Below are 26,856 nucleotides of genomic sequence, written 5' to 3' on the forward strand. Positions count from 1 at the left end.
AGGCAGTGTGGCCAGGGCAGTGGGGAGCTCAGAGCAGCAGGCAGCTGTCGTGCGCCTCCCTGCGTGCCCTGCCGCGCCGGGCTCCACACGCTGCTCTGCAGAGCCGGCGGGAGAGGGCAGCGCGGCGGGAGCACGAGCCCGCAGTGTGCCCAGGCCCGGCCCCTGGCACAGATCTGGGGAGTGCTGGTCCTCCTCTGCCCCCCGGGAGTGCGCGCTGGTGCCAGGAGCCGGCCCCATCCCGACCTGAGCCCGGAGCAGGCTGCAGCAGTGGGGGAGCCGGCTCGTGCTCCTGCTGCAGCAGCCACTACCTTCTGTTGGGGGCAGGGAGCTGTGCACCTGCCCCCATAGCCCTGGCAGCTGGGGGCCCCCTCCAGCAGGGTCCCTGGCCCCCTGGCAGCTGGGGGCAAGGGGCATGAGCAGGGCTGGGCGGTGTTGTGGGGGATCAAAGATGGTATCAGAAGTTTTATTTATTGTCACCAGGTTTACAATTTTTAGAAAATCTGGTATTTACCATAAAAAGCAACATTTATGATTATTAACTATACTAATATGCAGTGCATCCTGTCACGTAGCCCTGCCCTCGTTTTGCTTTTCTGGCATGCTGGCACTCCAGCACCTTCAAGGTAGACATTGTGGTTTTTTCGGCACTTGGGCCAAAAAACATTGCTTACCCCTGCCCTAGAGAGTCACCAGGGCTGTAATTGGAGTGTTTGCGCTGGGTGCCACAGACAACACAGTAGGTGGGTCCTGTCAAGGAGTCTCACATGCTATATACCTTGAGTAGTGATGGCAAGAGTGAGTAAGGCAAACAGGATGGGCTGGGGAGGACAAGGGTCACAGCAAGAAGAGGTCATGCCCCAGGCAAGCGTGAAGGGACGTGCATGAAAGGATCCATTATGCTCTACAAAGTGTTTTCGAGGAGGAGGAGTTGGTAACACACCTCCTGTGACTACAGACAAAGTTCTTGGTAAGGTTCTCCTACTTGGTCTCTGCCCTTCCTGAATACCGCAGCTCAGGGGACAGGACATGGTGTTTACTTGGGCTCATTCTGCCCTTCCCCCCTGGAAAGCTTCCCTTGTAGGGGCAAGAGAACTACTCCTTGAGGGGAGTCCATTGAGATGGAGGCTGAGAGATGAAGACTGTTACCTATTGTGACTAATCCCCCATCTCTGGTCTCTCATTGTGCCTAACCATCACCTGCTCACTCACTTACCAGACTGAGGCTTCAGGAGCTGGCCTTTGCTAAACGAGTCTGCCACACACAAAGCAAAGGCAGTTTTACTGGTCTACAGCCTGCTGCTGCACTTCACACTGGGGGAAAGGAGATTTGCCTGATCAGTCCTGGGATGTGGAGAGAGCCACAACGATCAACTTGAGCTGGTTCCTTAGCAGCTGGGATACAGCTTCCATAGCTGCCAGTCCTATGAGCTAGAAAGCGAGACCCATAAGCACTTGAAGAGGAATGGCTCAGCACTTGGGGCTCTGCAGGAGGCAGGTGAACAGGGCAGGAAGCCCTTGTGCCTTCCAGGGATAGGTATGCGAGTAGCAGAGGCAGTTAGGCAGACTGATTTACTTAAACGCCCTATGTGAAGCCTGCATACATCCAAGGCCCTGCAGGAGCAAGCACCACTGAACGCCGATCCTGACCTCCAGCGGAGATGGCTCCCCTGGCCAAGTGCAGCCATGGCTGGCATGGGAGCTCTTTGCCGGCTTTCCAAGAAACCTGCAGTTTGGCACACGCCCTGTTAGTAAATGGGCTAGTCTGGAATCCTAGGTTTTTAAGTGTTTGACACAACACCTCGTTCAACGAGTGATAGAAAGGCTTTATTTACTACAGGCAGACAAGGTTCTTTGGGTGAATCTGATATCTTTTATTAGACCACCTTAAATAGTTGGGGAAAAAAATGTTTTAGCCAGCTTTTTGGTTCAAAAACCCTTCATCAGGCTGAGGAAGTCTCTGCAGTTGGTGTGTGCTCTTCCTAGATGGAACAAATAGTATTTACTACAAGTATTCAATGTCAGAGTCTAAACCAAAACAAAGTCCAATAATTAACTACAAGGTAATGATTTAACACCAAACAGACGGCAAGAGATGGTCTGTTTCCTCCAGCTTCTCGAAATGGCTGGGGCACAGCAGTATTTCTTGTCAGCAGTTTCATAGTTGGTAGGGTAGGGTCAGAAGGGACCTGAGCAGATCAAGTCCGACCCCTGATCATCAAGTCCAACCCCCATGTATATGCAAGGAAATCCATTTCAGTTAATTCATTCCTAATGTCCTAGAGATGACTGAGGTGTGTTTGCACAAGGCATTTCCTTTCACAGTCATTAAGTCAAGTCCTCCTGGAAGAAGTCTGAGAGCCAGGTTCTTGAAGTGCGTGCTGTTAGCTGTTCCACTTCTTTCTTATACCCTTAGTTCAGCATCTTCAAAGCATTCTTGTAGTTGTGTAAATCAAGAGAGTCCCAAGCAGTATTTGATAGGAAAATCCTATTAATCAAATTGCTCATTATTGGTTATCAGAAAGTTTCAATTTGCATGACTGACCTTCCTCAGTGACAAGAGGTTATCCATTTCTACTAAGTTTGGAACATATCAAGAAACTGATTAACAACCAAGAAATGCACAAGTTTTTGGGGAGTGTCCTTGGAAAATCAAAGGAACCACAAGGCAAAAAAGAAGTAAATAAGGAGGAGACATCTGTTGCACATGGAGAATGACTCTTCCTGTCCATAACATGAGTTAATTGCAAGATTAATTAAAATACTAATTAATCAAGGTTGTATATTTTACACGGTTACGTACCAGACAACTAGGAGCCTGCTTAAAATCATATCATGAATATAGTAAGATAAGCTGGAAGAGATATCTCATTATTTCAACCTAGCCATGAACTCACATCCTCTTGTACTATGCAGTTAGCATCGATATTTTGTATTTTAACTTTTGTGAGTAGGCCCCAGCTTGGCATGAGTTTCAGAGTCATCAGTCTCCTCCAGCATAGCATGTGGGAGTGATCACAGCTGCCCTGGGATAGAAGCTGTGGCCTGAAGGCATTTCCTGAGGTGGAGAAACCCTTAGACTGATGAGGACCTCTATTCTGCCTGACTTTCCCCAAAGCTCTGGTGAGCACAGCTGGGACAAGAGAAGGGAACGGACTCCCGAGCCCTCGCGTTCATCCCAGCTGATGTGCCTCCAACCTTGTATCGCAGCTCCTGCCTGCGGCCTCATTAGCCTGGCTTTCCTTCCTTGGGACTGAGCCAATGGAGACCTTGACTGGTGGCACAGTCCCTGGCAGCCACAGGTTCCATGCCCACCCATAGCCCTTCATGGAGCTCTGCTTGCACCTTTGCTTTGTGTGCGACAGACTCGGCCCTCCCTGCCCTTAGAGAGGGAGGTGTCTGAGTAAAAAAGGTGACCAAACGCCAGCCCACATGCCAGACCAATGTGAAACATGAGGGTAAGTTGTGTTCAGCGTGTGAAGAGCTCATGATCACAGTGCAGACAGGCGCGTGATCAGACGGCCTCAGCGAATCAGAAGCTGCATGAGACGCGTGGCTGCACGGCCAGCAGTCACACTCTCCTAACTGAACATCAGCAGCATATTCTGATTGGCTCAGGAGTTTATAAAAGGGACAGAGCGCCAGAGCGGAGGGAACTCGGGGCTTCACACGAACAGTTGGAGAGGACTGATCACCTTTTCCAGGAGCCCGTGTCCCCTAGGCCGACTATTGTATACTCACTACCAAACATATCAAACGCACCGAGCTCTCGTACAACAGTTTTGCTGTTGTTACCCGCATTTGCAATCGTTGTTCGTACTTTGTTGTTCTATTATCTTCTGGCTGTACGTTGTAAGAAGCAGCTGCTGCCTACTTGCTGTTTAACTGCTGTTTAAGAGTTTTTCTGTCATCTTGCACTAGTTGCAAGTAAAACCTAAGTTTATTTTACCACCTTAACTTGAGTCAGTGTCCCTTTCGTCCCCGGCCTGGTCGTACCGGAGGGTTGGTCATCCACCCGCTGCAGTTTACCACAGGAGGGACAGACCCCACCCCAGGTTCAGGGTGACTGGGAGGACAGGAGGATGCCTATAAAAGAATGACTGCAACCTGGCTGTTACCAGGCTCTTACATGCAAGAGCAACACCCCAGGCTGAGGGACATCACGTAGCCCATGGACCTGCTCCCGGGCGATGTGTGCCAAGCCGTGTGGGAGTACATTGACCGCAAGGACCTGCACAGAGATCACAGGGACCTGAACTGGCTGATAGCCCACTGAGCCCTGTCAGGGCGGGCCCGGAGGCATAGAGAGGGACATCTGGGGAGACCCAGCTGCCCGTGGCCCAACTGCCATGGAGCCACAGAGACAATTGACCACCTCCTCTGGCTCTGCACCTGCGCTAAGGGGGTGCAAAATAGGGTGAAGCAGCTCTGCGAAGCCATGACCGGTGCCAGCTGGCTGACCAGAGAGGTGGCGCTGTACGGGCACCTCGCCAAACACCAGGGGAAACAATTTGCATCCTGTGTCAGGAGCGCCCTGTGGAAAGCCAGGAACCTCCTGATGTACAGACACATGGAGGTAGAGGTGGCAGACTGTGTGAAAATGGCTCTGAGTGAACTTCAGACCTACTACCAGAAATTGGTAGTGGAGGATGGAGAGGATGCGGCCAAAACCAGCTGGCACAGAGACGCTTGGCACAGGATCTTCCAACTGCCCGCTAGCGGAGAAGGGGGTGGTGAGAGCGAGGAAGAGAGAAACGGGACTGAGGACAGTGACAGTGACAGCAGCAGTGAGTCCTCCAGTGGGAGCTGGAGCAACAGTGACATGGGCAACAAGTGAACTGAGTCTGTGACCCTGCAATGTGGGGTGGGGATGAAGGGGATGAGTTGTCTGGTTTGAGGGACCAGCATTTCTGTGTGGGGTGTACGGGTGTGGATATTGTAATGGTTTTGGGTTGCCAGCAGGCCTTTGTATGGGTGCATAGGAGTGCGGATGTGGTTATTGTAACGGGTTATGGTTTTTCTTTGTGGTGTGATACTAGGAGTGTAGATATATATAACCTTATATATTTTTCTAAAAAAACCCCAAACCAAAAAGCAAACAAAACACCCCTCACAGCTCCAGGCCTATTAGGGTTACCTGGAGCTGTACCACGTTGATGCTGGGGCTGGCAGGATGGGGTTGTGTTCCTAGAATGTGCCTGAGCCCAGGAGGAGAGAGAGCAGCCTGCGGAGAAGTGCTTGAGGCCTGCACTGATGGGAGAGGAGGAGCATCCCCAGCAAGGCCGGAGAATCCCCATGCTTGTGCTCTGGATGGAGGTGATGGCTTTAAGGGAGCAGTGGAGACGAGCTGACAGGACAAGGCTTACATTGGCTGCAAGAGGGGGCTGGAAAAAGCTGAGAGGGAGGGAAACCCTAGAACAGAGAGAGCAGGAGAGGCTGGAGCCCTTTCCAGCAGAGCAGTCATAAGGGGTAGGATGGAAAAAGGGGAAGGGAAAGCTTCTGGCTGCAGCATAGGCAGAGTCAAAGAGTCTGTCAGTGCTGGGAGGTGAGTGCTGGTTCGTTGGGAGTGGAGCAGGCTGGAGCAGGGACAGCTACAGCCTGCAAGGAGCTTCCAGCAAAGGAGGCCAGCAGGCCCTTTGAGATTGTTGCTGTCTGGTAGGGCTGTGTGAAATTTCGCCAGCAGTTTCGTTTCAATGCTGTTTTGACTCGTTTCAAGCTCGAAACAGCAAAATCAAAACGAAACAGAAATCTTCAAAACAGCCTCAAAATGAAATGAGGCAAGTCAAAATGTTTTGAAAGTTTCAAGTTTCAAAGCTCAAGCTGGGCTTGCCTGCAGGGAAACAGAAACTGAAGTAAGGAGAGGGAGGGGGAAGGTGAGGGGAGGGAAGGACTGCTCTCACTATTGACAGTGTAGCTGGCCAGTGACTGTCATCCTTTCCTGAGGTCTCTTCCAATCCCAGTGCCAGGGGGATGGAAAAACTGTATAAAAGGCAGCATTGTTTGAACTGCCCTACTCTCTGCCTTGGTGTCAGTTGGGTGAGGGTGCACCTACACACACACACACACACACACACACACACACACACACACACAGAGTCACCCTCCCCCCCCCACACACACAGTCACCCACCCATGTTATGAGCTTTGTCCGTCAGCAGCTAGAGGTGCAGGCCCCAGAACCCAGACTCCCTCTGCACTTATCTCCTTGACAGCTGGCAGGCTTCATGGCAGCAGCAGGACTTAGCAGACCTGCACGCTTCACCCCCCTGTGCCCTAAGACAGACACAGTCCCACAAGCACCCATGTCACGAGTTTTGTCTGTCAGCAGCCAGAACCCAGAAGCCCCTGCACCTATCTCCTCAATAGCTGGCAGGCTTTGTGGCCTCAGCAGGGGCTCACATGCTTTCAGTTTTGGCCCCACTGTGGCTTAACACATACATGTGACATGAGTTTTTTGCTTTCAAGACATTGTGGTGCAGTTTCCCTGAAACCCCTGCACCTATCTCCTTGAACCCTGGCAGGCTTCATGCCCCCAGAAGGGGTACCATTCCTGCAAGATCCATCCAAATCAGGCCAGAAATGACAAAGTTATAGGCTGTTTCGAGCTTCCCCATTAAAGCTTATGGGCAAAATGTCGAAACAGCAAAACTTTCAACGAAATGAAATGGAACAACGGTTTGGAATTGAAACAAAATTCAAAACGAAATGCTGTTCTGTCAAAACACAAGTCAAAACGGAACGGTGCTGTTTCACACAGCCCTACTGTTTGGGAGTTGGTGTTTGGTGCTGAGCAGAAATGAGCTGGACTCTCACCTGTGGTTTGGAGCCCCAAAACCAGTGGGATGGGGTAGGATGGAGAGGAACAGCAGTGATTTGTGGGACATGGATTTTGCTCCATCAGTTGGAAGCTCCTCCAGGGAAGCTAGAAGTGGGAAGGGGGGTGCTAATGCAGAGTCGGTCAGTGTTTGTGTGTATATGTGCCCTGCAGGTAGGCATGGAGGGCTGTGCACTGCAGCACCCTGGCCTGGCGGACCTGGAGAGGCTGTAAACTAGGAAAGCAGCAGGGAGCATGACTGAATGAAACCAAAGGGCTCAGCTCTCCTTTTCATGCTTGAACATGACAGATAAGGCCCACAGGCAGCTGTTGGTTTAGAAACAGCATTTAAAGGCCTGTTTTTTGGGAATTGGCTTATAGGTATAGATATATGCATTATAAGGGGTCAAGATGGGCAGCAGGGGTTAAACGGATTTCTAAAGAGTTTGGGAGATGCACATGCAGCTTCTCATGTCCCTGAAAGTAGATGGGCTGTCTAGCACAACAAGGCCAACAAGGACACAGAGCCTGGGAGCCAAAGGAAGTATGTACCATACTGTCCCATAACACAAGATAAGTGACACCAGCAACAAGGCCTCAGAGAGCAGGAGAGCCTAAGTCCCATTTTTTCCCTACCAAATTAGGAAAAGGCCCGGGAGGCTACGTGAATTTATGATCACACAGAGGAGCCAACCAAAGATAGCCATAATGTAGAGTCATCAGGAATCATTAAGGGGGAAGGAGAATACAAAAACAGAGACTTGAGATTAATAAAGGGCCCTTCTTGTCCACCCCGTCCCTCCTTTTGTCCCTCCCATCCCTCCCTTTGTCCCGTCCCTCCTTGCTTTGCTCCTTGAGAGGGGTCCCCATCCCCACCCCTGTCCCCCGGGAGTCCCTGAAGTCACCATGGACTGAGGGCATACCAGCAGCCCATCTCATTCACCCCGCTGGAGTGGGGCTGTGGACCTCAGCATCCTACCTCCAGACCACTGACACCTAAGAAAGAGCCTCGACCTGGAGCCTGCATCTTGACCAGATGTACTTTGACTCTGATGACAGCACTAGGATTGGTAGGTATAGAATTGTTTGATTGTTTGTATTGTTGGTTTTTTGTTCTTACTCTGTATCAATAAATTCTCCTATTATCGACTGGCAGGTGTTGTGGTCGGTCTGAGGGTTGTGCCCGCTCGGAACAAAGGTATAGGTGCCGGGTCCAAATCCAGTGTCAACAGCAGCTGTGCCTGCCGTGTGGGGCTGTTTGTGAGTGGGTGTCAGGGTGGGAAATTCACTAGAACTGCAAAGCTTTGCCTTAGGTGCCTGCCAGAGCCTACTCAGCAGCATCCGGTTATGATGTAGGCATAGGCCACTGCCCTGACCTGGTCAAATGATCCATAGGGGTTAACTAGTTGGTGGTGGAGCCCACATTCTTAATAAAACACTTAACTTTATTTACTTTTTAGGAAATATTTCTAGCTACCGGATGTAGGCATTTACCAACTAGGCAAGGCTCTTCCTCATGCTTCTGGAGTAACATGTAAAACAAACAGGCAAGAGTCTGCTGATTGCTATGGGGGTGGAATTATGAGTTGTAATTAACATTTTTATGGCCAGAGTTATTGATTCTTGACAGATTGGCTCCAGTTGCATGACATAGATATATAGGAGCACTCATACTCCTTGCTCACCTTGGGGATCTTGAAGAAGTTGCTACTGCTGATCATCATAAAACAGGTAAAACTGATATTAAACAGCTGGCTATAGTGCAAATCCAGAGGCTGGCTGGGTCCTTCACAGGGGCTCAGCAAGTGCACCTAGCTGAAGTCCATGATTTCTTGGTCTCTCTGAAGGCTTTCTCCTATCTTGGTTCATGAAAGTCTGGCTGAGTCTCATTTTTGTGGGCATTGATTTTTAGGCCAGTCCTTTGGACTCGCAATGAGGGAATTTGCAGCTGTGCTTTAAACTTTCTTCCCTTGTTTAAATGGCCACCTCTGGAAGGACCCCAGTGATCTTTCTCCCCCTCGGAAGCTGGCAGAAAATAAATACTGTCCTTCCAAGTATTCCTCTAAGGGCTGAGCTGCTCTCTCTTCTGAATCCCAGCCAGCCAAAGTGGATTAGTGCCAGTCAGCATGGCTTAGTCTGTGGCTACGGGAAGCCTCCAACAGCCAGCCAGAGCTAGATACCCAGTGCCACTGAATGTCACTGGAAACTGGTTCCTGAATGTGCTTAGGGAGAATGTCAGAGTTGCCTCATAATACATAGGAAAAATCAGAGATGGAAACTGTCCCAGGTAGGAGGGGAAGGAGGAGGTTGGGGAATGGCTTCCAAGCTGGGGAAGCAGCAGGACAGGGTGGGAAGCTGAGATTGGGAGGAAGTGGCAAGTGGGACACTGTTAAGATTTGTAGAGAAGCAGGGCAGTGGGATGAGAGCAGAGATGCAGTCAGGTGTAATGGGGGATGGCTTTGAGGGGTGGAGATTATTTTCCAACCTATCAAGATAGCAGTCAGTTCTGGATCGCCACTCTTTTGATGCTGTCTCTTTAAGGAGACAGCCCTGTTTAGACCTGATAAATGTTATGAGGTGGTCTCACAGCAAGAGTGACCTTTTTTTTGCATATTCACAAGAGGAGAAGCCTCTAGCCCTACAGGTCCTGAGAGAAGGCAAAACACTGCACTGACAAAGGAGCTTATGGGTGTCTGTCTGCACTGGCACAACTCGAAGATGATAGTCATGGTGGCGCCCGTGTGTAAGGTGCCCAGGGTCTAGTTCTGGGGTAGTAGAGAGAGCTCCATGCCCAGAAGCAGCTAAGACCTCTGTCTCACCTTTAATCTGTTCTTCAACCACATGATGCAAATGGTGTTCCTGGGGAGGGGTGTATTGTGCCTTCTGTATAATAGATTGCCAGCTCCAGGTCATTTCCACCCCAGCGAAGGCCTCGGAGCCTTTGATGATTACTTCCCCTTGGCTTTTCCAGGAAGCACTTGGGAAGAAGGATGTTGCTGTTAGAAACAGTCGCGCTTCTGCTGCTGCTGAGCTGCCCAGGCCTTGGGAAACCCACTGGTGAGTCTCTCTTCTTGGCTGGGCTTGGGTGTGAGGTTGAGTTCCCTTTCATTGCTTTTTCCCTCATGCTGCCATCAGTCCTGTTGGCAGGTAGTTGGGTCTAGCGGTGAGAGAATGAACCCGGGATACGGGAGATCTGGGCTCTATTCCTGGCTCTGCCAATGGCCTCCTGTGTGACCTTGATTAAGTCACGTTGCCATTCTGTGCCCCAGTGTTCCCCTTGTAAAGACCCCTGTGATTCAAGGACTGTACTGGGTGCTGCCTCAGGGAAGGCACTTTGCTTGCAACCAGAACTAATGAATCCTCATCCCCACCCAGCGAGTGGGCATGCTTCAGTATTTGCACATCAGTACCAGCCTTCCTAGGCCATTCTCCTGGGGTTGAAGCTTCAGGCCTTGAGCCCCAGGTACATGAGCTATAGGCCTGCAGAACTGATTTTTCAAACATCACTCTTGATCTCCCCTAACTGATGCACTAGGAAGAAATGCAGCAGGAGACACTTCTCCCCTTGGCAAATGCCTCCTGACTTATGCCAGCAGGTAAACAAAGGACAGTGCATGTAATTTCAAGAATTTCCCAATACCCAGAAATACAGGGAGGACACCAGTCCCAGCCTGTGTGGAGGAGGCTTCAATCAGCCTTGGGCTGGGGGGTTGAGAATGGTATCCCTGGCTGCCGTCATCCCACTTGTAGAAAGTGTCTGGGTTGGCATACTGTGCTCCATTGTCCATGAGGAGGTGCTTGGGGTCTGATGTCTTGGGTATGGAAGAGGAGACTCCTACCAGTGACTCATGCTGTGCATGTTAGTCAAATGCCAGAGGGTAATAACCAGGAATCCTATCTTTTTTGCTTAAAAATCACAAATTCTCTGATTTAACACCCCCCACGTTCTCTGATTAAAAGACCCCCAAATCCATGTTTTCCCACAATTAAAATGAAACACCATTATATATAGGTATCAGTTGAACACAATGTTTTATTGATATAGTTACAATTTTAAAGTAACCTGGAAGCCTACCAGTACCTCAATCACTATAATATAATAAATTCTAAATACCTATAAATTTTGGTGTTTGATTTTGGATTTTTTATCATGAAAAATCGGAGTTCTCCCTGCACCCTTCACTCGCCAGGATGCTGGTCCAGCTGCGGTTGTCCCCCCTACTGCTTTGTGGCTCTGAGCAGCCTTGATATGCTGGTGCGCTACCCATGCAGTGCACCTCACACCCCACCCACAGCCCCTCCGGCCCTGCTGGTACCCCTCACTCCCGACCCACAGCCTCCTGGCCCTGCTCATGCCACTCATTCCCCAACCACAACCTCCCATCCTACCAGCCTTACTGGAGGGGGCCCCAGCTGCTAGGGCTATGGGGCTAGGGACCCAGGTCCACAGCTCCCTGCCCCCCCCCAGCAGCACCTGAGTCCTGGTGGCTGCCTGTGGGAGGTGGCGGCTGCTGTGGCTGGAGCAGGGCCTGGAGCCCAGCTCCCCCTCCCCCACAGGCAGCACAGCTGGAGCGGAGCCCATGGGGTGGGGGCAGATGCAGGCTGCCCACTATGGGCTTGGGGCTCCCTGCCCTGCTCAGCCCTGCTGTGCCGGGTCCTGCCCCAGGGGGAGGGCAGCAGGGCAGTGAGCCCATATCCACCTCTGCCCTGTGCACAAATCTGGGGGACACGTGCACCTATGCCCCTCTGGGACTGCACGCAGCAGAGGGGAGCCAGCCTCCACACTGCCCCCTGGATGACCTGCCCGCGGCTCCATCCTGCTCCCCGCCCAGATCCTGCAGCCATGTATTGCAGCCCTGGGCCCCATGCACCACCAAGCTGGGTAGCAGCCTCAGCCCTGCCCAACTCCCTCCCTCACTATGGGGGCCTCAATACCCAACCCTCTGCAACCCAGTCTGCAAGGGGAAACCTGCCATTTCCTGCATTTTTTTCCTTAAAAAGAGAAAATCTAGATTTTTCTGTGTTTTTCCATGGCAGATGGAAAACCCAGATACCTGGTGATAACTAGCTCCCTGAATGCACTGAGAGCTATAATGGGTTAAGCAGCCCCCCAACCCCCATGCACCAGACATGCTTCACAGATTGGTCTGCCAGTGCTGCATGCCAAACTGATTTGGGTTCTCTGGGCCTTGCTGAAGCCATCAAGGCCTCTCTTTAAACTCCAGCTTAGGAGGTTGCAGCAGGCTCTGTAATATTCAGGCCATGTCCCCACAAGAGGTGTGATGGCCCTCAAACCTGTTGCATGTGGGAGAAAGAGAACCTCAATTTCTCTTTGGCAATGCTCAGTTGAGTTGAGCCTCCAAATGATGATATTGCATTGGCTGTGGAAGCAGGAGCCATGGTCTGGGAGCATGCAGAGGAAATAGTCACATGAAAGCACTTGGACTGTCCAATTACTAATGCATGCATGCATCATGGGGATGAAGATGGCCCTGATGCTGTGTGGACAAGGTCTGCTTGCAGCCCTAGAGGGTGGATTCTAGGATGAGGCAAGGGATGTGAACATGTAAGGGCATAGTTTCCTCACTACTGCCCTTCACATAGCATCAGGTGTAAGGCATGGCAAGGCAGTGTGGTGTAGGGCAGAAAAGTCCTTCCTTTGAACCCATGCAGTGCCCTCCAGCACTCAACCCCACTGCTCCATCTTAGGGTAGGATGTGGTCTTCTCAGTGTGTTGCACCATATGGGGAAGCTCTGAAGGAGGAAAAGACACTTTTTACTGAGATGCTGCCTCTGCAACTGCTTTGAACGTGACCTTGTAAATAAAGTAAATTCAGGTTGGGCCCCTCCTGCAGAAAAACAAGCAGCAGGTCGGATGGGGAGGCAAGAGTTAACTCAAAACAGGAGTATCAAGAACCTGGGTTAATGTTAGAATATGTAGAGAGCTACCCCAACCTTAGAGTTAATAAATTACTCAGCTGTCAAACAAATTAAACCTTTCTTGGAATGAGAACTGTCCAGAAGGCACAGACTGCCTGAGATACTGGTTTGGTGCAGTTGGGGCTTGGCATTTGTGGTCACTATAAAGGCGGTGAGAAATTGCTGCAGCTCACTGGTTATTGCACATTTGCAAGGTGCTTGCTGCTGGAGAGCTTGGGCAATATTACATTCTCCTCCCAAAAAAGAAACTGTCTTTTCATGACAATGTTCAAACTGCTCCTTCCCTCCTTTGTGATTCCAAGCAGATTGTCCTGGGATAAAGTGTATTACCCCAGTTTCCCCACAAAGCACATTGTGGAGGTCGCTGCCATCAGCTGGTCAGGGAGTGTAGCCCACTAGAGGCTAATCCTGCTTGGTAGTTTGGAGGTTGTAAAGCCTGCTTTCTCTCCCTTCTGGCAGGTGTTAACTCTTCAGCTTTGTCACCACTTCACATTGGCTGGGTCCTCTGTACTGTTGTGCTCCTGAAGGGCATGCTTACTGTGAAGAAGGGGAAGGAGAGTTGAGTTTTTAGTCTGAGTTGAGTTTTAGTCTTGACTTATTTTGAAGACAAAAATCCAGAATCTTACTCTCTCCACAGGCCTGCTGTGGAGCAGTGGATAGACCTGCTGTGTTCAGTAAGCAGACTAACCTCTTGAGCCATCCACTCTATGGATGTATCAGTAGGCTCCGTCTTCTTCACCAGTTGCATTAGAAGGTGTTTCTAGCCACCACTGCAGCACAAGCATTCACCTGTACTGGAAAAAACTACAAGGGTTTTCTCTTGTTTTGCTTGTATTTGAGGGAGCTGGGGGAAAATGGTCTCAGCTGCTGAGACTGTTGAGAGGGAGGCAAGGTCCTGCAGTGCCTCTTGAAGGTGTGTGAACATGGAGCAAGGCCATGGGTATGCTCAGAGGGCTTGCAGTCAAGCTGAGGTTGATACCTGCAGGTTAACTTCTCAGTACAAGGTGTAGTATGGGTAACCTGATGTTTCTGTTTTTGAATGCAGAGCTGATCAGCTGCCTTCCTGGATGGTCCTACTCCAAAACCAGCTGCTTCAGGTACTTCCGGAGTCAGCGGAGCTGGGCGGAAGCTGAGGTAAGAATCTTCTATCCAAGAGCATCTGCTCCAGGGCTAGGGACTCAGTCCCTCTGACTGTCCTGTTCTTAGTCAACCCAAAGAGTGTCCCAGTTTAGTGATATTCCACTTAAGTGTGTCTGATAACCTGAAACAGCCCCATCTCCAAGGACACCAGTGTGCTTACAACATGGTCCAGGGAGGTATTGCTTCCCCTCTATGCAGCACTGGTCAGGCCGCGGTTGGAGTACTGTGTCCAGTTTTGGGCGCCACACTTCAAGAGGGATGCAGAGAATCTTGAGAGGGTTCAGAGGAGGCCACTTGTATGGTCAGAGGCCTGCAGGCAAGGCCTTACGAAGAGAGACTGAGGGACCTAGATCTCTTCAGCCTTTGCGAGAGAAGGCTGAGAGGTGATCTTGTGACTGCCTATAAATTCATTGTGGGGGGCAGCAGGGAATAGGAGATGCTCTGTTTACTAGGTCACCCCCTGGCTACAAATTGATGGAGAGCAGATTTAGGTTGGACATTAGAATGAACTTCTTATGATAAGGGTTGCCAGAATCTGGAATGGGCTTCCAAGGGAGGTGGTGCTGTCCCCTACCTTGGGGCTCTTCAAGAGGAGGCTGGACATGCACCTGGCTGGGGTTGTCCGACCCCCGTGCTCTTTCCTGCCCAGGGCAGGGGGTTGGACTTGATGACCTACTGAGGTCCCTTCCGACCCTAACATCTATGAATGTATGGCACCCATCTACATGGCTCTAGACCACCCTGGGTGGATATGGGGGGGAAAGAGGGAGTGGCAAAAATCTAGCTAACTTTGAAGGTGGAGCTTGATTGGTTTATGAAAGAGTTTCTACAAGATTGTTGCTTTCAATAGCAGGTGACTAGACTCAGAGGCCTGAACGAATTAAATTGTTCCCTTTCAAAATGGCAGCCATGTACCATTGTTCACAATAAGCTTCCTGCCACAGGCTGCTCTAAGATGCCATCTTTCAAAATTGCCATTGTCTGGATGTCGTTAAAGCAAGTCAGATATACTCCTAAAGAGTTTGCATGCACTTTTCAGTGGCCATCAGGTTCTCAGTCCTACCTCTCTTCATCCCATTCCATGTGCCTCTCTAAGCCAAGACCCCAAGCTCCTGGGAACAGGGTCTGTTTTGTCTACAGACAACTGTCATGTGTGGGACTCAGTGTCTCTGGTCTACTCTTCTGCCCTGGAACATCTCATGGGAGGATCACTCAGGAAAATCTGAGCGGTCGCAAAGCTTCATGCGTGGATGACCTCTACCTGACCCAAGAAGTCTACAGGCCAACGAGAGGTAAAGCGCTGTTTGACCTGGTACTGGCAACTGGGGGTGACCTAATCAGCGACCTAGTGATCGATGGGAAGCTGGGTGAGAGCGACCACGAGCTGATCACCTTCACCATCCATCATAAAGCTGGCAAGTCAGTCAGCAATACTGAAGTCCCTGACTTCAGGAAAGCTGACATTGACAAGCTCAGGAGGCTTGTAAGTGAGGCCCTAAGGGACCACGACCCCAGGGGGAAGGGAGTTCAGAAAGAGTGGTTGCTCCTCAAGGGAGCAATCCTCAATGCACAAGCTAATTCTATCTCAGAGGAAAGGCAGCAAGAGGGCAAAGCAGCCCCCCTGGCTCTCCAGGGATCTAGCAGACCTCCTGAGGCTAAAAAGAAAGGCCTACAAAGGATGGAGGACAGGATTCTCCTCCAAGGAGGATTATTCTGCACTGGTCCGGTCCTGTAGGAAGCATACCAAGAAAGCCAAGGCTGCAACTGAACTCCAACTAGCTTTGAGTATCAAGGACAATAAAAAGTCCTTTTTCAGATATGTGGGGAGCCAGAGGAAAAGCAAGGACAACATTGGACCCCTGCTAAACCAGATGGGACATCTGACAACTGACGCCTAGGAAAAAGCCAACCTATTAAATGGGTACTTTGCGTCGGTCTTTCATCAGTCCCATGGGACGCCCATGCCCACTACGGGACAGGGAGGTCTGGGTGACGGTGATCCCCTGCCCTCCATCAATGCTCACCTCGTGAAGGAACACCTTGAGAGGCTGGATACCTTCAAATCAGCCGGCCCTGACAATCTACACCCCAGGGTACTCAAGGAGCTGGCTAGCATCATAGCCTAGCTTCTAGCACGGATCTTCGAGAACTCCTGGCACTCTGGTGTAGTGCCCAAAGACTGGAAGAAAGCCAATGTGGTGCCTATCTTTAAGAAAGGGAGGAAAGTTGATCCGGCAAACTACATGCCCATCAGCCTAACCTCTATCCCAGGGAAGGTCTTAGAAAAGTTTATTAAAGAGGCCATCCTTAATGGACTGGCCAACGCCTACATCCTGAGGGATAGCCAGCACGGGTTTGTTGTGGGTAGGTCTTGCTTGACCGATCTCATTTCCTTTTACGACCAGGTGACCTATCACCTGGACAAGGGAGAAGAGATTGATGTCATATATCTTGACTTCAGAAAAGCCTTCGATCTGGTATCCCACGATCACCTCTTGGCGAAACTGGCCAACTGCAACCTTGGGTCCACCACGATCCACTGACTGGGGAATTGGCTCCGAGGTCAGACCCAGAGGGTGGTGGTTGACGGAAGTCAATCGTCATGGTGCCCTGTGACCAGTGGGGTCCCTCAAGGCTCTCTCCTTGGACCCATATTGTTCAACATCTTCATTAATAATGTGGACACTGGAGTCAGAAGTGGACTGGCCAAGTTCACCAATGACACCAAACTCTGGGCCAAAGCATCCACACCTGAGGACAGGAGGGTGATCCAGGCTGACCTGGATGGGCTTAGGAAATGGGTGGACGAGAACCTGATGGTGTTTAACACTGAAAAATGCAAGGTTCTCCACCTTGGGAGGAAAAACTTGCAGCCTCTGTATAGGCTCAGCAGTGCTACGCTGGCTAGTACTATGGAAGAAAGAGACTTGGGGGTCATCAGTGACCACAAAATGAACATGAGCCTTCAATGTGATGCTGCGGCTAGTAAAGCGACCAAAACGCTGGCTTGCATCCATAGATGCTTCTCAAGCAAATCCCAGGACATCATTCTCCCCTTGTACTCGTCCTTGGTGAGGCTGCAGCTGGAGTACTGTGTCCAGTTTTGGGACCCACAATTCAGAAAGGATGTGGAGAAGCTTGAGAGAGTCCAGAGAAGAGCCATGCGCATGATCAGAGGTCAGGAAAACAGACCTTACGATGACAGGCTGAGAGCTATGGGGCTCTTTAGCCTGGAAAAGCGCAGGCTCAGGGGTGATCTGATGGCCACCTATAAGTTTATCAGGGGTGACCACCAGGATCTGGGGGAATGTTTGTTCACCAGAGCACCCCAAGGGATGATGAGGTCGAACAGTTATAAACTACTGCAAGACCGTTTCAGGCTGGACATAAGGAACAATTTCTTTACTGTCCGAGCCTCCAAGGTCTGGAATAGCCTGCCATCGGAGGTGGTTCAAGCACCTACATTGAACGCCTTCAAGAGAAATTTGGATGCTTATCTTGCTGGGATCCTATAACCCCAGCTGACTTTTCTGCCCCTTGGGCAGGGGGCTGGGCTCAATGATTTTCTGAGGTCCCTTCCAGCCCTAATGTCTATGAAAGTCTATGAAATCTATGAACTGTGCAGGCCGGGAGCCGTCCAAGGCCCTGGGGGGGGGGGGGGAGGGGGGTGTTTCGCGCGGTGGACTGTGGCCAGCAGCCCGGACACGCTGGGTCAGGGAAGGCAGGCAGCACACTAGAATTAGGCATGGACGCTTAGTGGTTGATTTAAGATTATTTTACTTACACCGAAGATGGTCGCAGTGCAGGCAGGAAAACTTGCTTGAGTTGCAGTTACAGACAGAAAAGAAGAGAGGCGGACTAGAGTTCCTTCCCATGAACCTTCTAGCCCAATCTGGTTGGAGGCTCTAAACCACGAGCCTGTCGTGCCAACCGAAGAAAGTACTCAAAGCAAAGAGCTCTGAATAGATTCGCACGAAGTTTGCTAGGCTCCGTGGAACTTGCGCGCAGGGAAGGGTACATCAAGGATCAGGCAGCGACGGGGAGAGGCGAGAGGCTGATCAGACCCGTATAGCCTTCTTGAGATACACGCTGGGTCCGATAGGCTCCGCAGCGCTTAGAGTTCTTCACGAGACGTGAAGTTCTCCTCCTCCTGATAGTCGTGGAGTTCTCCAACTTGGGCAGAAACCGCTCAAGCCTCTTATACGGCTAGCAAGCCAATCGCTAGCCGCCACGTAGGAATAATTTAGAACTGGCCAATAGTGGGACGCAAATTTGAATACGAATGGCGGGAACTCCTTGCAGCGTGCATTTCTTCTTTGCAACCTAGAAATGCACCCTGCAAAGAAAGCTACGAGTGGTGGGAAATATTTTAGCAGTGCCGAAGCGCACACAAACAAAAATCACGCCCTTGGGTTGTGACATCCCCCCTTGCTGAAGGCATAGCTGAATTAGACTGCACGCTCGTCATTCGAGTTATTAAGAGCTCTTACCATGGGTTGTTGAACTAAACGAATAAACACAAAATTCGCTAACATAAGAAGTTCGTCCTCTAGGGATCGAATCAAATAATAACCAGCACAAATACATATACACATAATCAGATTCATAACGAAGAACTGCACGATCAGGGCTTCAGTGGGCGTCATGGTGAAGTCGCGCATCAGGCCCCCACTTCTTTCGATGATGTTATCCTTCTTGGGGCTTCTCTTCACCACGCACTCTGAATTCCGGATCTGTAAACAAAAACTCTCAAAAAATAAGTTAACGTATCTCAAAATATTTACAAAATTTACACACAACAAGGCGGTTAGTCAAGCTCAAACTCCATGGACATGAGTTCCAGCCATGAGACTATAGCCTCGTCAGACTCCATTTCAGATTCTTTGTACAGCTGCTGTAACTCCATCCAAGCACGAATGCGACTGGTGGCGGCATCTTGTGCATCAGTCACTGGGTTGATCGTTGTTACAGGATGAGCTGCTCTTTCGGGAGTCGATGTTGTTACAGGCTGAACTATTGCTGCGGGAGTCATTGCTGCTGTTATTACTTCAGGCAGGAGGGGCGGATGCACTCCTCTGCTCGATTCTCCCTTCTGTCGGCAAGAAGGCGTGGTCACCGGAAACGACGCTGCGTCAGTGGGCGGAGTCGCTGACTGAACTCTCGCAAGTTCCTCCGAAGCTCCACCCTTCTCTTCCGGTTCTTCCACGCGTTCTCCCTCTTGCTCGGCGCCATCTTGTCGTGGCGTCTCAGGATTCTCTTTTGCAGCCGCTTCTTTGACCGCTCGAATGGCCACACGCAGCTGGGCTTTCAAACTTAAATTCTTCTGCATTAAATCAGTTACAGTACGAAAAGTTGCAGTTAGTACTCCCCCCTTGTCGTATTGTGGGGCCACCTTCTCATCTGCCGTGCATTCCTCCATCTCCAGATCTTCGCGGAGCTCGGATGGAAGCTCGTGACCCCTTAATCTAGACACCAGCATAAAGGGGGCGAACCGGTCGATTGGCACCGGTTCTTCACTCTCCCGAGCACATCTTAGGCAACAGGCACACTCCCGGGTGAGGGTTGGGTTCACTTCATCCGCTGGGTTGACTCTGGCGAGGGACACAGTGTCGAGGGGCCTGAACAGGACCCACTCATCGCTCATTATACACCCGAATGCCGCGGGGTGCAAATACACTTCCCTCTCTGTCAGGGCTCCGTCTTCGGAAGCTCCCTCTTCTCCCTTCAGCGAAAGACATCAGCTGATAAACCTCTCACCTGTTCCACCCGCCTGGTGGTAAGCGATATGCGCCTCCAGCTCCATAAAGTTTTCTACTTGGCGTTTTCCACTGCACCAAGGGCAGTTCTTAACTAATTCTAGCTCCAGCATGCCTTCCCCTGATCCCATCCTCGTCGCCATGTGCGGGCCAGGAGCGGTCCGAGGCCCTCGGGGTTTTTTTTTTTGCACGGCGGGCTGTGGCCAGCAGCCCGGACACGCCGGGTCGGGGAAGGCAGGCGGCATGCTAGAATTAGGCACGGACGCTTAGTGGTTGATTTAAGATTATTTTACTTACACCGAAGATGGTCGCGGTGCAGGCAGGAAAACTTGCTTGAGTTGCAGTTACAGACAGAAAAGAAGAGAGGCGGACTAGAGTTCCTTCCCGTGAACCTTCTAGCCCAATCCAGTTGGAGGCTCTAAACAGCGAGCCCGTCGCGCCAACTGAAGAAAGTACTCGAAGCAAAGAGCTCTGAATAGACTCACACGAAGTTTGCTAGGCTCCGTGGAACTTGCACACAGGGAAGGGTACGTCGAGGGATCAGGCGGCAATGGGGAGAGGCGAGAGGCTGATCAGACCCGTATAGCCTTCTTGAGATACACGCTGGGTCCGATAGGCTCCGCAGTGCTTAGAGATCTTTACGAGACGTGAAGTTCTCCTCCTCCTGATAGTCGTGGAGTTCTCCAACTTGGGCGGAAACCGCTCAAGCCTCTTATACGGCTAGCAAGCCAATCGCTAGCCGCCACGTAGGAAAGAAAGCTACGAGTGGCGGGAAATAATTTAGCAGTGCCGAAGCACACACAAACAAAAATCACACCCTTGGGTTGTGACATGAACAAGGCAGAGATCCATGCTGTTGATGGTGACTAATTATTCTGTCTTTCTAATTGCTCAGGCCCATTGTCAGTCATTAAAGAAGGATGCTCATTTGGCCACTCTCCATGAGGCCAAGGACCTGCATTACATTGCCCTGGTTGTTTCATACTATCAGCAAACCCAACCTGTGTGGATTGGCCTGAATTACCCTCAGAAGGTATGTGATAACCTCAGACTTCTCCTAGGGTTGTGGGGGGTGCAAGAAGCGGGGCTCATGTACTTGCTGTGTTCTGTTGTCCCTGGAGGTGGATTTACTGGGCAGTAAAATGCCACATTGTAGGTTAGGTGAGACCTGCTGTGGAGTTCTGGAGGAAGGGGGTTCATACTGGGGGGAGGATGGAGTGATAGTGATGCCGATAGCACTGGGGCCATGTAGTTGCATGGTACATCTCTGTGTGTATGTGATGCAAGGGGTAAATGATGAGCAGGGAAGCTTGCTCTACACTTGGGTGTGCTGCTGCCAGGCAGCTGTGGCCTAGTTCTAGAGACTAGGCAAGGTATGCAAGCAAGAGACAGGTTTAGTATCTTGGGTTTCAGAGGTGATAGGGTCTTGTCCAGTGGGTTGGCCACTACTTCAGGTTGCTCCAGGCTAATGTGAACTGCTTGGTTTTTCATCTTTCACTCACTTCATCATGCCTGAGTGCAGCTTCCTAACAGAGCATGGGCACATGCCTGTCCTGGTGAGACATTGGCTAGCAGCTATAACAGGATTGGTATTGCCCTCAAAATGTCACTGACTCTCTATCCTCCCCAGTATAACTTCAGAGAGAGAGAGAGAGAGAGAGAGAGAGAGAGAGAGAGAGAGAGAGTGTGTGTGTGTGTGTGTGTGTGAAGTGACCGACCAGCATGGGGGGAACTGAAAGGATCCCTTACTGAAGGGCAGCCTATTTGTGGCAAGGTGCTCTGAGGAACAATGTTAGGTGCAGACAGCTGAGCCCTGCTTGCTCTTGCATGAATTAGTTGGTAGGTTTAAATGTGCTTAAATGGTTCTTTGAAAATCAGAGGGATTTGGAAAATGGCTTGTGCTGTCTCCTTGGATTAAGGGGCTACTTAATTCACTCAAGGGTTATCAATGGCTTATAGTATATTAATGCTTCACCCAAAGGCTGTGGTGCCTGAAATCTGCCCATGGCACGCCAACCAAAAGGTAATCAGAGGCCCATCTTCCAGCTCACACATCACGTGTTAATCACAGACATGAGCAGCTCATCCATCATGCACCCACTAGAGACTCAGTATCCTTCAGTCCTATCCCAGTCAAACAGTCACAGCACAAGTCCAACTTGTCTCACCTGGTACCCAGAAATAATTGGAAGAACCTCACCATAACTTACACACTCACTGTCCTATACTGAGACCTCCTACCAACCACAGATTCCCTTTTGATCAGTCTCCCTGGCATGTTTAAGTTGTGTACCTCAAAGGGCAGTGCTGTTTGCTTTGTGGGAAGGCACAAAGGCTTTAACTAGAATTGGAGGCCCATTATACTGGGGACTGTGCAGAAAGAGGAAGAAAGGTGACCACTATGATTTTTGGCACATGGGCCACCAGCTGCAGAGAGGTGTGTGTTCATTAGCATTGTACATTCTTTTTATTCGTTACACATCCTATACGCTGACCTTTCCTGTTTCATGTTTAATTATTTTCTTCCTTTCCAACCAGCTGGACAGCTGCATTACTTGTGGAAGAAAGGACTCCATCATGTTCCTTGCGTTACATTTAGAGTCAATGATTTCTGAAGCTGATTTAGACATATGTCTGTTGGATAGCAGGTAGACCGCTAGACAGGACAGCTTTTGGGTTACTTTACAAATGACTTTTAGACTTAAGTACAATGATATTGTAGTGACCACCAGGCTGTTTAAACAATTTCCTTCTTTCCTGTCATTTCCATACTTCTAAATGCTTTTAAATTGTATTCCTTAATATGCAAATGTTATACATTTAATTCTGGTATTAAAGCAGCACCCTCAATATCAAATATCCTCCTAAGGAATTTTGAATCTATGCTTTTCTGGTTGCAGAACCAAGACTGGAAGTGGCTTGATGGAAGCACATATAAGTCCACTTCATGGCTTTCTGCCAGTGGGAGCCATAGTGGATCATGTGCCAAGCTCTCCCAGGATTATGGTAAGGCATGGTGGTAGGTGGCTCCCCCAGGAGAATTCCCAGCAGGATCCCAGCTGAGCTAGGTAGAGCTGTTTGTGAGTTCCCAGGGTCTCACAGGTAGAACTTGATGGCTTACCTATATTAAAGTAGGCCTCAAAGGGCCCTTAAGGCCTTAGGGGAAGTAGGATATCCAAAGGGGCTGAAGAACATATTAAAAGAGCAACATCAAGGATTAGGCATATTTAGTCAGCTACATAAATCCACAGGAGTGTTTCAGCATAACAAGAAGATGGGATCAGCCTCTTCTTGAGCAGCACATCTGGTGACCAATGAACATCAGTTCTGGTCACCTCATGACCAGTCTCAATATCAACATATTACATCATCAGAAGGAGGCATAAGAGTGTACAAAATAGTAGTGAATGGTCTAGAATGGGGCATGATGAGCAGAAGGGAGGCAGTGAGTGAAATGAGGGGTAGCATGTTCTAATATTGAAAGAAAATGCCACATAGGAGGCATGGGTAAAGGCTTTGCTCAGTGCTGTATTGTCAGTGGGTTCCATGGGCTAACCATGTTCAGAAGGGATCAGGCACTCTTCCAGGTGAGGAGATCGGGGTGATCAAATATTAAAAAAACAGAACAACAACCAAAAAAACCCCCAGCTGTCTTGGTAAAGGCAGCCTCTAAGTATTAGGGCTAGGAGGGAACCTGTCGTGGTCATAAATAGGGGTTTTGTCTCTGAAACAAGTCACTGGCTGCTACTGGATACCAGATAAGGGATAAGAAGGGTCCTGGTCTGAACCACTGTGGCAATTTCTGTAATCCCAGGCCTCCCTTTCTCCTTCATCCACAGCTGGTTGCCATTGCCCTTGCTTCCCCCACAGAACAGCAAAGCTTTCCTTCCACAACATGGGTCAATGCTCTGTCACGTCCCACCACCCCCACCAAGGCTGCTTGTGTCATGCCACTTCCCAGCCCAGTTGGGCATACTCTGCCACTGCTGCCTTGCTCCTAGGAAGTTCTGCTTCAACTACATCTTTTTTTATTCTGGCATCCCTGTTTCTTGATTATTTAGACAATGTCCAACCCTTCCTCACCTCCTGATCTGAGAATATTCTGGCAGGTCTCATCCGGCTGCCAGACTACATTGGACCTGCTCCTATCCATACCCCCATGTCCTCACTGTAGGATCTGATGCACCAGGCACAATTTGCAGCTCCACAGAACATGCCTTACCCCATATCACACTCCTGGGAGCTTGCCCCAGTGCTAGTCTTCATTTGCATCTCTTCACTCCCCCCCCAACTTCTGTGCGGTGATCTTAATGCCTCTCCTAACACAGGCGATATCTGTACCAGTAACTGTACTGCTGCTTTTCTTTGCAGGGTTTAAGAAGTGGTCTGGTGCTGACTGCCATGAAGCTCATCACTTCGTGTGCAAGTACACAGTCCTACACTGAGCAACAGGTCCCACAGCCACCAGTCCCTGCTCCTTGTGCTATCCTGACACCTTCATCACATGGCAAAGCTTGATTTAGTTCCTGCCAAGGAGAAACACACAACTTGTCCATAAGCCATGACTATTCTCTTCAGTGATCTCTGCTGTTCTGTCTCAGTAGGGCTGGCTTTATTCTGCTAAATGTCTCTCTTACTGAATGAATTTTGTGCTATTAGAAGGCTTCAAACCAATGGCAGTAGAATGTGAAATCTCATAGTTGCAGGCTGGAGGCCATCTCCCCCTTCCCAGTTCAGAGGCTTATGTGGGTTCACTTGGAGATATCTATTGCTGGGTTCAGTATCTCTAGCATAATCCTCCCCCATGTTACCTGCCCTACAGAGAGAGAACCCTATTTCTACCCCGTGACCTATTGACTCAGGCCCTCCTGTTGGTATCATTGGCACAGTTAGTGCCAGATTCCTGTCCAGAGTCTCTTCATGTAGACTCCCATCTACTAAAGACTGAGCTGAGAACCAGCAGCTCACGTTACACAGGCTGAGCCCACCCCAGTCTTCCCCAGCTATCACAAGGGAAAGATTATTGGTCCTGAATTGGCCTACATCAGATGCGACTCTGCAAGGCAAAGCAATGATCCTCTTATCCTGGGAATGTCTGCTCCCTCCTTCACTCCTGAAAGCTGCTGGCAGTGTGTGCTAACCTGTATCTCTGAATAAACGACAATGGTACAGCTCTGTGCACAGGACCTCTGTTCATCTGTGCCAGGTTTTGTCTTATGGTTGACGGGAACGTCTGGTTTTCTAGGGAATGCTATGGAATGAAGCTTTTGCCATAGGCCTATCCTCACCCTCTACCACAGGTAAGAACGCTGTCACAGGACACTTGTCACTGCAGTTAGCCTGGACTCTTACCTGGGTTTCACTCCCGCCCCCCATCCACACCTATCTGGCTTTCACTCCTGAGTGTAGTGATACTTTTATCCAGTCTAGCTGGCTTAGTTTTGTGGGAGATAGAAAGCATTAGAGGTGTGGAATCAGAAAAAATATATGCCTTAAACTTTGATTATTTTAGTTATAAGATGACATAACCGCTTTGTGTAGAATTGCTGGCTCTGTATAGTAGAACAGATAAGGGCAAGTGTTTGTTCTTTGTAACTCTTCTGCAACTGCTTCGCTCACCGCGGCCTTGAAGGTAGCAAAAAAAAATATGTACAAAGTAGATTTCCAGGTGCAAGAAGGAGGTTTGTGAACTAACCTCACCTCCCCCATAATTCCCATCCTGATTACAGCAAAGAAATAATGAAGTAATATTATAGCCGCTTTTCATGCTAATTTCACTATATGATCACGTGAGTTGTAAGCGACTGTTAAAAAGTATATAAGCCTCCTGATTTTGCTCTTGGGGGGGACCCCTTCCAAGTGCTTGGGAAATCCATGTCACTTTGGAACTCCCCCTACAGCTGTAGTTTCTTTTGAATAAAAGCTTCTGCTGACCTGACCCAAAAGTACTCTGTGTGTGTTTCCACGACAATTCCTGGTGCCGTGACTTGGATCCAGAACACAGGCTGAGGAAGGAGGACCGCAGGCTACCCCCCCCCCCCCCCGAACCCTGAGGCGCCAAACTTGAGAGGTAAGAGACCTAATTCAAAATCTCTATTGGGGTTTCGGAGGAGGACTGCCTGTAGGCTCCCAACGTGGCCGTGGTAACTGGATCTGAACCTTGTTAAAACAGGTCAGTCTGAACCTTACTGCCGGCTAAAATTTTCTGTCTGGTAAAGGATCCCATTTTGTGTCTGGTAACGTACGTTTTAGGGAGAAACTGTCTGAGGCACCTTCATCCAACAGCACATCGGGCTTGTAGTTAATTAACTAAGGCGGTGTGGGGTAGGAGGTCTGGCTGACTGAATAAATGTGCATGTGTGTGTATTTAGAAATATGAGCCACTGACCAGGACTGAGACTACGGTTGGGTTCAGCTGCCCCAATTCTGCCTGACAGGGCAGTTTTGAAAGCAAGGGGACCCAACTGGAACCTCGTGACCCAGTGGACAGGGCGTCTGAGTGATTTTGTCTTTTCCAAACCCCTTGTCCCAGTAGCTTCTGCCGAAAGCAGGAGTGAAAGGATCCCTCTAGTGTTTCCCTCCCCATTTCCATTTTATGAGCCGGTGTCGGGTCAGAAGCCTTTTGTCTGGGCAGTGAAAAACTGCGGGGCAAGGCACTGAGCGGCCCGGACATCCTAAATAAGCCTCTCCTACGTCTCCCTGTGTGACTGAAAATGGGAACAAGTCAGTCTAAACAGGTTCCTGTCCCCCCTAAGGGGACTCCGGCGTACTTTATGTACACACACTATTCTCCCGAGACTTGCAAGTACCTGGATAAGTGGAACTGGTATACTAGGGATGATCCTGTGAAACATTTTCCACAGGAAGGAACATTTGATCAGGATAAAATAGTGCACTTGACAGGGGCGTTAGAGTCCCGTGGATCCAAAACACCACAAAACCAGTGGGACGCATTCTTTTATTGGTATGATGAAATGTCCAAAAGGCGGACAGAATCTCAAACTAGGAGCCTAAAAGACTCTCAAGAAAAATTAAAACAACAGTTAAAAGCTGTTCGGGAGAAATTGGCTGCTCCCCCAAATTACACGCTGGCCACCGCTCCGATGTATCCAGCATTGCCCGGGGCGCCCCCACCACCGGAGCCAGCAGAGGATATCCTTGACCTTTGTTCGAACCCTGCTCTCCTGGGACTCCCACATCAGCAACAAC

The 26,856-nt window shown here is 50.0% G+C and overlaps 1 protein-coding gene across 1 annotated transcript; it reads left to right on the forward strand.

Annotated features, from left to right (window-relative positions):
- The first annotated feature begins 72 nt into the window (after nucleotides 1-72).
- On the forward strand, nucleotides 73-25,585 carry REG4 (regenerating family member 4). The gene is made up of 6 exons (XM_059728262.1): nucleotides 73-8,542; nucleotides 9,783-9,868; nucleotides 13,797-13,885; nucleotides 20,543-20,680; nucleotides 22,548-22,653; nucleotides 24,019-25,585. Exons 2-6 carry the CDS (start codon nucleotides 9,802-9,804, stop codon nucleotides 24,090-24,092), a joined length of 474 nt encoding a protein of 157 aa, XP_059584245.1. The 5' UTR covers nucleotides 73-8,542; nucleotides 9,783-9,801; the 3' UTR covers nucleotides 24,093-25,585.
- The last annotated feature ends 1,271 nt before the right edge of the window (nucleotides 25,586-26,856 follow it).

The sequence above is a fragment of the Alligator mississippiensis genome, chromosome 5, assembly GCF_030867095.1.
Source record: "Alligator mississippiensis isolate rAllMis1 chromosome 5, rAllMis1, whole genome shotgun sequence".
NCBI classification, from domain to species: domain Eukaryota; kingdom Metazoa; phylum Chordata; order Crocodylia; family Alligatoridae; genus Alligator; species Alligator mississippiensis.

Excerpts from the sequence above, each read along its gene's own strand:
- REG4 (XM_059728262.1), top strand. The coding sequence starts at position 9,802 with ATGTTGCTGTTAGAAACAGTCGCGCTTCTGCTGCTGCTGAGCTGCCCA. Across the intron at positions 20,681-22,547 it reads GCCTGAATTACCCTCAGAAG|AACCAAGACTGGAAGTGGCT; the intron begins GTATGTGATAAC and ends TTCTGGTTGCAG. Across the intron at positions 22,654-24,018 it reads CAAGCTCTCCCAGGATTATG|GGTTTAAGAAGTGGTCTGGT; the intron begins GTAAGGCATGGT and ends TTTTCTTTGCAG.